Source organism: Erpetoichthys calabaricus, chromosome 1 (assembly GCF_900747795.2).
Source record: "Erpetoichthys calabaricus chromosome 1, fErpCal1.3, whole genome shotgun sequence".
Lineage (NCBI taxonomy): Eukaryota > Metazoa > Chordata > Cladistia > Polypteriformes > Polypteridae > Erpetoichthys > Erpetoichthys calabaricus.
In genome coordinates this window covers 95,291,177-95,303,952 of record NC_041394.2, presented here as the reverse complement: position 1 = coordinate 95,303,952, position 12,776 = coordinate 95,291,177, and the positions used below count along the sequence as shown (strand labels likewise).

At 39.3% G+C, this 12,776-nt stretch overlaps 1 protein-coding gene across 1 annotated transcript in view; it reads right to left on the bottom strand.

The window, feature by feature from the left end:
- unc5db (unc-5 netrin receptor Db) overlaps positions 1-12,776 on the bottom strand; it is a 759,038-nt gene that overhangs the window by 278,410 nt on the left and 467,852 nt on the right. The window contains exon 2 of the mRNA XM_028803567.2: positions 4,124-4,342. Within this exon, the coding sequence (XP_028659400.1) occupies positions 4,124-4,342 (219 nt within the window). The remainder of the gene's footprint in view (positions 1-4,123; positions 4,343-12,776) is intronic.

Genomic DNA, 12,776 nt, shown 5'->3' with positions numbered 1-12,776 from the left:
CACCACTGAGGAGCAAAGTGCATCACATATTTTCTAAATGAAGACACAAAAAAAACACTCCATCATGCATATTACAGTGTTATTTACACAGAAACTTTTCACTAGACTGGAAGGCCACACCCCAACCCTGCTGTTACCTTGCAACCTCTCCTTCCTGCATCTTGATTACTGGAGAAGAAGTTGAGGATATCCACACTCCAAGCACCACGGAGCTTCATATTTCTTTTCTGTCTCTGATGCATCTTTAGGATTGCCAAGGTTGCCATCATAATTAGTATACTGGTGACCATACTACCAGAACACATCTGGCAATAGCCATGCATCATGGAAAATGAGTCTGGTAATTTCTTTTTCACTAGAGATTTTTATTTAAATACTAAATGACAGACGGTTGCAGGCATAATTAATTAATGTTAACACTTCCAGACAGGACTAAACATCTTTCTTCCTGTGTCAACAGCATGAACTTCACTGAAAGAGAAATGCAATTTGTTTTGCGAATTTTTTTTGCAAGTTTTGCTGCAAATTCACTTCTGCATGAATCATTTCACATCACTGATTCTAACTGTGCTATGAATGTAAACTCTTCTTTTTTCCTTTTTTTATTCTATATATTTTCTGGATTTTTTCCTTTCCTGTTGGGGCTTTAGAGCAAAAGGAATTTGATTATGTAATGAGCTTTTTGAATGACCTACAATTATTTTACATTTTGGCTCCCCACTGTTTTATTTTCTTATTGATGCCACCATTTTTATTGGGATTTGTGTATGGTTGCTATTCCTGCTGCTACCACGTAATAACTGGAAGTCGTGATGTCACTATTGTATTGGTTTAAAGGTCAGTGTTATTCACTTCTATGGTTGTCCAAGATTCTAGATTCAAAGCAACAAAAGGCTTTTGCTGTGGAAGTTAGTATGTGATTGATAGAAGGCTTAGAATCTCTCATATGTCTTCTCATTTAAATAATTTAGGTCTTACTGTTAGGTCAGTATATTTTGACTTTGGTAATGATGTTTGCTTGTGTTTTTAAATTTGTTGTTGTTTCTTCCCTTTCTGGTCCAGTGTAGTACAGGGCTGAAGAAGCTACTGTATATGTGTGAGAGGGTAATGCAACAGACTGGCACTTCTATCTGGGGTTGGTTCCCACCTTGTATCCAGTGCTTCTGGGATGAGCTCTGGCACCCTATGATTTAAATTAAAAGGGTTTGAAAAGACTTCTGCAATACGATACATTATATAAAGTATATAAGCAAGAGAATAGAGGAAGTTCAATAAAAGTGAAAATACCAGTGTAGAAGAGAGATCATGTTAGGAGATGACAAGAAATGTGTTAGAGAAAAGGGAAGAATGAATTGAAAAAATATTAGAAAGTGTTAGAAGTCAACATAGCAAAGGAAAAAAATGAACTAAAGAGAGAACATATAATGTTAAAAATTTGTGAATGTTGTAAATGAAGACACACAACAACAACATTCTAAAACCCACTTAATCCAATTAAGGGTCACATCAGGGTCAATTCGGGATCTGGACTAGTAGTAGCTGAAATGTAGTAAGAGAAGAAATATAACGAGGGCTTAATGAAGAAATTCAGCAAAACACTGAGCTGAGTTGAGAAAAAAAAGAGAAATGTACAAAAAGGCAAAATTCTACAAGAAAAAAACGATAAAAGAGTGGGAACATTGGGAGAAAACAGCATAAATAATGTTACCAATAACATAAATTTAGCACAGGGAACAAAGTGTGAAAAAGCATGAAAGAACCATAAAAGAACAAAGTTAAAATGCAGAGGGAAGAGTTAAAGGTGGGTAACAGAAGCCGAGATGCAGGACGAAGTAAACAAGAGAATGCACAATGAACAGGGGAAATGCAATTAGAGGAGACAGAAAGGGAGCAGAAGCTAAAAGTACAGTTAAGAAATCAATATTTGACTGTTAGCCTTATCACAAAGGTGAAATAGTGCAAGACAAGAGGAACTGCAATGTAGGACGATGAAAACAGAGTGAGCAAGATTAGCTAAGTCTTATACTTTGGAGTGTCCTCACACCCAGAATGAAACCAAGAAGGCCAAAATACAAAAAGTAAAAGTAATTTGGGAATATACTGTACAATGAAAGAAGAATTCACAATATGACATACCATGAAAAATAACAAACCTGCTTGGCCGAGCTACACGGGTTAGTCACTTGTCTAATCAGAGCCATCTCCCACTACAATCCCAAACTCCCACTCCTCTTTAACATGTCCACTTACAGTATCTCTTACCATACCTCTGGATTGTCTTCATCCTGCCAGTTGAGCTGTTGCCAATACCTGTCTTTCTAACTCCAAGCTCTTTCTATTCTGACCCAATGAGCCTTTAGTTTCTCCTGAGTGGTCACTTCAGGTTCTGTCCAGAATTACATCCATGTCAAGGTGTTGTCTACATTTAGAAGGAGAGACATCAGACTCTCATGGTGGCTCTATATGTCCCTGTAATGTATGCCTACTATGGTTTGTAAAGTCTCAGGACTCCATAGCAGGCCCTTATCCATATTTGAGGGAATTGCATAGTTGGATATGAATACATCCAGGACTGTACACTGTCTAGAATACTGGGGGGTAAAATATTGTCCTTTCAGGTCCTTGACTGAAATCCCAAGCAGAGACCCTGCTTAATGCCCCTTCTGGACATTATGAAATTATGTCCATACCAATTGCACAAACAGTGTAGGCCTCAAAAGAATCCACAAACAAGGCCTATCCCGGCAGCCACCTGAAACTCCTAACCTAACCATACCCAAAAGTGGCACTATAGGTTTTATCTCTTTAACTGTCCCAAAAATATTTAATTATTAAAAAAAAGTATCTTGTTCAAGGCTTAACCATACCTGTTGCATACTTTTCACCCTATTTAGTTTTAACCAGAATTTTTAAGTTTTAAGTGCCAAATGGCAAATTTAACATAAACGTCTGATTAATGGAGTGTTGCTGAGATGGTTATTGTTTCGCTCCATCTTGGAAAAGGACTTCTGAAGCTCAGTTAGAGTAACCATTAGGTTCTTGGTCACATCCCTGACTAAGGCTCTTGCTCCCTGGTTACTAAATTTGGCCAGACGGCCAACTCTGTGAGGTTTCTTGGTGGTTCCAAACTTCTACTATTTCACAATTACCATAGAACACCAGTAGCTTTAGAAATGTTTTTTATCCCCGTGCCCTGATCTATGCATCTGTACAATTTTTATTTACAGAGGTCTACAGAGCGTTTCATGGACTGCATCACTTGTTTTTTTGTCCTGACGTGGAGTGTTAATTGTGGCACCTTATATAATACATGTTAAAGCAACTAGGTTTCTTTTGACCACAGCAAGGAGTCTGATTACTTAAATAAACTAGAGAGTTTAGTTTTGGAATTATAATAAATTTGCAAACCTTTCCAAAAAAATGTTTTCACTTTGTCATTACAGGTTATTGTACAAAATGGCAAATTAATCAATTTAAAATTAAATCTACAACACAATAAAGTATGCAGAAAGAGAAACAAACTGTCCCAAAATATGCCAAAAATATATATAAATGCTGTTCCAGGGTGAAGAACCCTTAAATCTCAGGTTAGTAAGGACAAGGCCAATAATCAGAACCCCAGAAACTGAAGTAAAATAAACCAGGACCAGAAAAGTCAGTCCTTAAACATATATACACTCTAAGAAGGCTGAGGATGGTCCTTCCGCTGTAACATCAGGGTAGCCCTGCCTCTTGAGGTTTCCGTCCACAAAACACAAGGAACATAAGAGGACAGCACAAAATACACAGAATCTAAACAGTAAATAAACAACGCAATATTAACAAAAATACATAATTATAATAATTATGAAAAATTATGCTTTAAAATAAACAAAGAAGACACAGAAAAGGAAAATAAAAAGAAGCTAGGGAACACACCCTGGCAGAAACAAGGCACTGGAGGCTTGGTTATTACACTGGTAAGCCCTTGTGATTACATGCCTCTCTGGAAAAGACAAGACCTTCAAATGGTCCTTCTTGTCACTGGAGGTTTCTGCCTGCCTTATCACCCCATCACATTTATTAAATAAGTAGCAGCAGGGGTGGCAGATGACACTGTATGGATCACTGAAAGTTGTCTTACCAGTACCCTCGTCGATGCTCTCTTCCGACATGTGCTCGTTTTGGTGAACCCATTCCCCGTTGCACTTGAAGAAAATCTGCATAGCTGGCATTGCTCGACAGTGGAGCTTAATGGGGTTGCTTTTGACAATGTAGGCATCATCTGGTTCTGCAAGAAAGTGTGGGAGTGTTCCTGGGACAGAAGGGATGGACTCTGGAAGAGCATCACTGCTTTCACCTCCTGAGGAGCAGAAGAAGGAGAAATGTTATTAAGTGAGGAAATGTAAGATGTAAGAAGAGAAAAAGGTGCATTCATCAGCTATGGACACTTTTGCTTATTGGATCGAATTCAAGAGATTTTTCTCAGAACAGGTGCATAGCAGGTATGTCAACATATTTTAGGGAAATTTCTCTTAGGAGAAAGAGTCTTTTTTGGGACAAGAATTTATAATGCAGAGGGCTGTCCTCCACAAACTAAATAACAAATAAGGGAATCAGTAGGGTATGCATTGTGTTATAGCTTGGACAAAATTGTGTCACTGTAAATTGTGGGAAGACTAAGTCAGTAAATGTCAGGCTCTGCCTCCGGAAGAGTGTATTCCAGCAGGTGATCTTTAGTCATTAGTTTACTTTTTCATTTGAAATATCCCATTGCCTTCTACGTTACAAGATGGCCATGACACCATGTGGGGTACAGTAGCATAACACTGTCATGATTCTAAATACGTTCATTCATGTTTTTTGCTAATTATTTAATTTTAACATTATGAGTGTGGCATTGTCTCTTTGCATTTTGGATCTTATTGGGTAACCACATTTCATATTCGCTTGTCAAGGACATGTTAAGCAAAGCCAATATCACATTATGCAACTTTTTATTGTGGAGTATGTCAGATTTGCTAATTGCAATCTTTGATCTTGTTGCTACACCATGTCAAATTACATAACTGAAAATCGCAGCCCATGTCACATTTACAGAATGATCGGCAATCTTCCAGCATAGTAGTGCTCGCCGCTTTTTAAGACAGCCACTAGCGTGTTACGTGATGTAGCCTGCGATGTGCGAAGGGTTAAGAACCACAGCACGTTCAGTAGCAATCTCTGCCCTTTATTTTGTTCCATTCTGTTTTAGTACATCAAACAAGTAACATCACACAGATGAGCTTCTCTTCTGTTTGAGAGATTCAAAACATACCTTATATACTCGCGTATAAGTCGTGTTTTGAAATCCGAAAAATCAATCAAAAAATCAGACCCGACTTATACTCCCGTTCAAAAATACGACACTTACATTTTTAAATTTTTTTACATCGTCCTGCTTCATCCAATATCGCACCAGTTTCTCAAAGACATCAAATTTTGTTGCAGCAGCACAGTTACCAATTTCTTTTACCACTTTAAAGACTTTTAATTTAAAACCAGCTACATATTGTCTTCTGATCGTACGCTCCATCGTAGATAAGGGATGCTCTTACAATGAAGGTGTATGAGGGTGTGAGATACAAAAAAACACAAAACAGTGCAAACGTCGCTTTGGAATAGTTTGGGTATTACCGTGTGGTCACGTTAGCACAATACATACAAAAAAAGGCAGCGTGCTCTGTGGTTACTCTCTCAGGTGGGAGTTAGCATATCATAATCTCTTGGACCAATAGCATGAGTTTTCCGCATTCGACATATACGATTGACATTATAAAATATTAGAATTTATAAGGTAAAATCAAGCCCTGACTTATCCGCGGAAGAACGTAAATGCGAGTATATACAGTATGTGTTGCTTATTCCTTCTTGCTACATACTATGCATTGTACTACCAGCTGAACGCACCTTGGCTCTCAACTCTCACATGCAAGGAGCCCAGTCTCCCGACCAAAGAGAAAATCAACCCTATTTGATTTAATACTAGCCAGTTGAAGATTATTTGGTCTCAGTCATTGGGTGTTAACATTAGATAATCGGCTTCAAAGGAGTTTGCCGCAGACTGCTTCCAACTGGCAAACACTATGAAATATTATGAAGGCTACAACTGAAAATTGTTGAAAAAGTCGTCTAATGTGAAATGGGCTTCAGGTTGCCACATCTATGACTGCTGATGTTTCGACACGTGCTGATATCACACAATCAGCATAAAAGATTTGTTAAAATCAGATTTATTTTAAGCTAGTGAGGACCTGAAAGAAGAAATAAAGTGACCAAACAATAAGACATAGTCAAATATCACAGCAAACAGTTGTCACTGTGAAAATCAAAGGATAGAAAATGACAAAAACAGAACATTAAGTGAAAATTATAGTCAGTAAAATAAACTGGTACAAATTATAATAAAAAAACTCTAAATACTTGAATTCAGGGTAAACTAACACCATAAATAGAATCTTTAACCTTGAAAAACCAAGTGGGTGCAACAAATGCGTAGAAATACTACAAACAGATGAACAAAAATTAATATTTGAAGATAATGGTAACAATTTCTAGTCATTTTTGTTTTTTTAATGACCCTTGCCTGCTTTCATTCATCACCTTCTTTTTTCTCCAAGTGTTCTCTATGAATCAAAACTTTGGATGGCGTTTTCCCTTGCCCAGACGTGGGTCACTGGGGCACCCCTCTGGAGCCAGGCCTGGAGGTGGGGCTCGATGGCGAGCGCCTGGTGGCCGGGCCTGCACCCATGTGGCTCGGCTGGGCACAGCCCGAAGAGGCAACGTGGGTCCCCCTTCCCATGGGCTCACCACCTATGGGAGGGGCCAAGGAGGTCGGGTGCAGTGTGAGTTGGGTGGTGGCCGAAGGCGGGGATCCTTGGCTACAGAAGCTGGCTCTTGGGACGTGGAATGTCACCTCTCTGAAGGGGAAGGAGCCTGAGCTTGTGTGCGAGGTCGAGAGGTTCTGGCTAGATATAGTTGGACTCACCTCGATGCACAGCTTGGACTCTGGAACCAATCTCCTTGAGAGGGGCTGGACTCTCTACCACTCTGGAGTTGCCCCTGGTGAGAGGCGCCGAGCGGGTGTGGGTATACTTATTGCCCCCCGACCAGGAGCCTGTTCATTGGGGTTTACCCTGGTGGACGAGAGGGTAGCCTCCCTCCGCCTTCGGGTGGGGGGGACGGGTCCTAACTGTTGTTTGTGCGTATGCTCCCCCATCTCTGGGACTGACTGACTGAGTGTTGGGATACAAAATGTTTGACTTGTGTTATTTATTTGCTCCTTTGATTTGTTTGGCTTTTTCGCCTCTTGCTTTGTACCTTTTTGCCTCCCGTTTGTTACTTTCGACTGCTTGATCTCCTAATTATGACATTGTGTTGCACTTTGACATTTCATTTGTCTTGCCTTTCATCTCTGGATCGGGTGTTATTTTATTGTCTTTTTCTGGACAAGCCTGCGTTTTTCAGCTCTGTATCATAAAGTGGCTTTTTAAGGTCCACATTGCATTCATCTGCATTGTGCAAGGTTAATTTTCAAGTGTGTATGTCAGTGTAGTGTGTGATGATTACTTGTGGATTGTGTAATATACTGTATGAGATAAATGGTTTCTTTGATGCTAATGTGCATCGGAAAATTATGTTGTGTATAGTCTAAGTCGATAGCATTGGACTCTGCAACACGTATGGACAGCAGCAGGTCATTGTATGCGTATGCAGATTATAACATGGAAAAGCTTAACGTTTTTAAATACCCATTCATTTAGTAACACTTGGGGTTATTGCTTGCTACAGGCTTTTGCATAATATATATTAATGCCCATATTATTAAAAAAAGTCTTGTTATGCAACTTTTCTCTAAAAAGAATGAAAAGTCTTGCATAACAACACATTTAAGCAACAGCTCTTAAATTATCCTTTTATGAGGATTGAGTGGTAAAGAAACAAAGAAAAGTTGTGAATGGGATTGTACAATATCACACAGTGAAAAGATAACAAAGAAAACTAACCAAATCGCACACATTCAGTGCTGTGTTGGATATTGATGAAACTCCACCAGTGTTTCAACATTTTTAAGGAGTAAACACTGAAAATCGCTTTAATCCTGCCCATTACTCTACCTCCCCTTCCAATTAAAATACACTTCATCTTAAAGCGTCTATCCACAATAAACAAAACTCTTTGTATTGTAAATGTTAGAAAAAAATCTTTAATTGTCATTAATTTACTGTTCTTTTTAAGTGTATTTATGTACTACTGCATTGCATGCTATGTATATTTCCAAATTAGAAAGTTGTATTATGAAGAGTGCACCTTTCTAAGTTTTCTGTTATTTCTTATGGAGAATGTTCCCACAATATTTCATTGGGCTATACATCTCACTTTTTAGACTGTATAAACACTCTATACTTGGGACTCCCTGCAATAATAATAGATAGATAGATAGATAGATAGATAGATAGATAGATAGATAGATAGATAGATAGATAGATAGATAGATAGATAGATACTATAATACATTTTAATTATATAGCGCCTGTCCCATGCCCAGAGTGTTTTATAAATGTTCAAATGGGAAGGATAAGAATAGAAGTACAGAATAATCCTGCTTAATAAAGACAGGAACACAAGAACTAATTCTGTGGAAGGGGTTCATAGGGGAACTAGAAACACTTGAGAAAACAAGATGCCTTTGCCTGAAAAATCAGAAGACTTGCCGATATATTCATTGATAGATTTGTGGAGAACGGCCCAGGCTTTACTTCTGCTATTCAACCAGATCTATAGTTGCACTTTCTTGAAATTTTTGAGAAATAAGTTGCAGAACCACACACATATGCAGGGGAGCGCATCTTGCAATCTGCAACTTGTTTCTTTTTGCCATCGATTGAAATCTAAACACATTCACACAAATGCTTTTTGAACCACCAGCTTATTCATCATTACCCACTGTCCTCCAGCAGTGTCCAATACAAATTAACAGCACATTAATCACTGGCAATGCCCTTGCAGATTTAATAAAAATAAGAAAGGCGGGAAGCTTTTATTTTCTCCTTGTTCTAGCCCAGGGTGTTTGCTATTTACACGTTTCATTTGCATTGTTTTGGCTTGCAGGAAATCCTGCCATCTGCTTGCACAGGGGTCTAAGTTTCTATTATCACTAGCCATATATGTGAGCTGGTGGTTTGGAACAGAGAAATTAGCCTGACTTCTGAGCACAACAAATTGCAGTGAAGCTTCTTTTTTCTCCTATCTCAGCTCCACTGGAGAGATTCATAAGATTGAAGAAAGCAAACATGTAAGATACGGGGCAAATAGGGGTGCTCCTCTCTAACATGGTGTCTCTTAATGAAGAATCTGAACCTACACTGGAGTCATGGCACTTTACTGCCCTCTAAGGGCTGCTTGTACCCTTCAGTGGAGAATACTTAACTCTTTGAGTTCCACACTCCCCTGCGTTTTGGCACTATGAATTTAGACTCCACAGCAAATTTCAACAAGTTTAAAAAGGAAAATTTTTGATTTATTAAACAAAGACTTTATTATACAGTATGATGATAATATGATGATAAGCCACAATCTTATAACAACAGATTGATACTATAGGACAAGCTTTATTGCTTTCATTCTCACAGCTTTCATCATTTTCTACCGTCCTTTATAAGGACCATAACGCCAAAATTGTACTTCTGCTGCAAAACAGTTTTTAATGTGAGAAGCAATACACAAGAACACTTCACCATCCTACAAGAAAAAGCAAAACAGATCTGCAGCTAAAAAAATAGCATTGTAACTAGTGTGAGCAGCATAACAGTGTAACTGGATAATGGTACATTATGTGCGTTGACCTAAAAGGGGCGCTCCAGCTCCCCAAACCCGACACAGACAGACACAGGCACAAGTCCAACACAACATACAGCTTTTAATATGTGGGAAACTCTTCCTAAGAGTTTCTTATTTTGAGGACCACTAAATGCAGTTGTCCACATTGAATGGAGGCTGAATGGTTAGGCTTCTATTCAAACCATCATACTCTTTCTTTGGGATTTGTCCTTAGCTTGGATATGCACCAGTTATCGAATGTCATGTTACCTTTTTGGAGATAGTTAAATTAATGTAGCCATTCAACGTATATGTCTGTAAGATATGGGATTAATATTAGAGTAAGAAGAGAGAATATGCAGTCTTCACTTAGTGATAGGGAACAATCCAACCATGACCTTGGGGTCAGCGCCACAAATTCCGGCCTTTATCTAACAAGTTCCTCTTTGCTCTTGTGTTTCCACCCAATGGAAACTCTGATTGCAAGGGCATCTGTACTTTAAAGTGAGCTCATTAAACTTTGAGTCCGAGAGGCATGCTCCCTGTTTCCATCTGCCATACCAACCTCCTGACCAGGAAATGAAACAGCAACCATCCTGGGTGAGATGCCAATCCATCTGCACTGTCCTACCAGTAGGGCCTCCCAGTCAGGAAAGGGAGCACACATTTTTTCCAGCAAGATGACCTTCCACCCAGGCTGTCTACCCACCATGCCAGTCCATCCCCAGCTTCAATAACAACAAACAGACTTTCCCTATAATGTATGGGGTGTGTCTAATTGGAGAGCACCTTTACATCTAGAAACCGAGCCTACATACAAGTATTAAAAGTGTTGAGCTTACTGTTTAAAACACATAGGAAAGGGATGATAACAGAAAGAACATTTTGAGAATTTCAGGTACAGTAAGGTAAGAATTTTACACCTATTATACTTGCTGAACAAACAGGCTAATGTTACTCGATTATGTTTACCTCTTTTCTTAGTTGCTTTGGATAAAACAGTCTAGAAAGCAAATACATGAAAATGTAAGAATTTTACTGTACTCTGCACATGTAACAATAATGACCCTATAAACCCATATAGCAAAATGGGAGATTGAAAACAAAAGGAAGCAAAGTTCTCCTTGCTGGAGCATCCTAGACGTTCTGACGTAGTAGCTTCCCTACCTGCCCAGTTTCTGATCTTGTGCCATCCTTCCCGACACTTCTAATCTAACTCACCTCCCATTTCCAAGCTCATCTTGGACTCATGACACTTCAGTGGCCTTCTCTTATTAGTTTGTTCCTCTACAACAGAAGAGTTATTCAAATGAAACAACATCCATAAAGTCCCACATCGGTCATGTCAAGGGTTCTGAATAGAGACATCAGATAATTTCCAATCATTTGGAATAAAGCAACCCCTCTAGTTTACAGCCTTTAAGACCTCCCCTGGTGTTGTCTTTGTGTGCCTGCAAGGGCATCTGTACTTTAAAGTGGGCTCATTACATTTGAGTCCTGCTACACCTCAACAGGTTGAAAAAGCAGGTGGACGTTGGCAAAGAGACACTATATGAGAAGTGTCACAACTGATCTGTTAGTGTTGACAACGCTTCACATAAAAAAAGTTCAGGCATCGATGCCCACTCAGGTTTAGTAAGCAAAGGTGAGTCTCTGTGTGTTACCCTACTTCTAGGCACCATACAAAGAAAGAAAGAAAGAAAGAAAGAAAGAAAGAAAGAAAGAAAGAAAGAAAGAAAGAAAGAAAGAAAGAAAGAAAGAAAGAAAGAAAGAATCATACCCCTGTTTGGTTGACTGGCATAAGAGTGTGGTCAAAAATGAATTAGGGTTAGTGAATGAAAAAGGATATGCGATATGTCCATTTATTCTAACCAGCTTGGAGCCCGCAGCGTTATTAAACAAATAAGACAACAAACTAAGAGGGTAAAGAGCTCACCCTTTCTGTTGTCCACAAACTTATTATTCTTAACACCTCCAGAAAAAAAAAACATTATCTGTGCAATATGGAGTCCTTCTCGTGAGATCTCTGAGTGACAAGTAGAAAATTGTTCCGCCAGCTGAACAAGATGAAATTAATTCCTTTTAGCGATTTTCTGCTATGAAAGAGTCGGATGGGCCAGGCTAAAACATGTGGAAATAATTCATTAAGCACAATCACACCGGAGCTGGGCGCAGCACACGACGCTGGCTCCAAATTGATTTTTGATGCTCCTTTAATTTTTCTATGGATCTCGGGGCTTTTTTACGTCTCTCTGAGCCGGTGGCAATAATTTCTGTGCGGCGGCCCAGAGCCGGGATTGTCTGCAGCAATGGAGATCGGGCATGCCAGGTGACTACAAATCACTCAAGATCCTTGAAGAGCTGTAAACCCTAACCCTAATCCCCCCAACCCTTATAGTCCCCTTTGCAGGCCTTTTATGTTTTCAGAACAAACAGAGATCATGATGGCTGCGCTGCTTGCGTGCGGCCAAACGAAGAAAGAAAGCTGTCGCCGTACGTGAAGATTAGCTGGACGATGTCTCGACTCTCTGATCTAAAATTCATAACAAGGACGCGGTGTAACTTTTCAAATTGCCACCCACTTATCTCCCAAACCACTGCCTAGTATAGATGGAGATTTAGTTATGAATAAAACATCACCTGGACTTTTTTTCCCCCTCTGTGCAACTTGGGTGGTTAAATGTCAACAGAACAGCCTTTATTAGAATGTTGAACTTTTCTGAATTCTGTAATTATCTCTTTGACATGAAATTAACATTTATGCGTGGCTCCATGAAATCAAAAATCCTGTTAACTGAAAAAAAATAAGTCATTTCTGTAGCCATCTAGAAGCCAGTGCGGTAGCGGCTGATGACCTTGACAGTTTGCAGGTTCAAACACCACCAGGGAGTCACCGTGGCACTGAATCTGTCAGGGTGCGCTAGACATATAAAGTACAT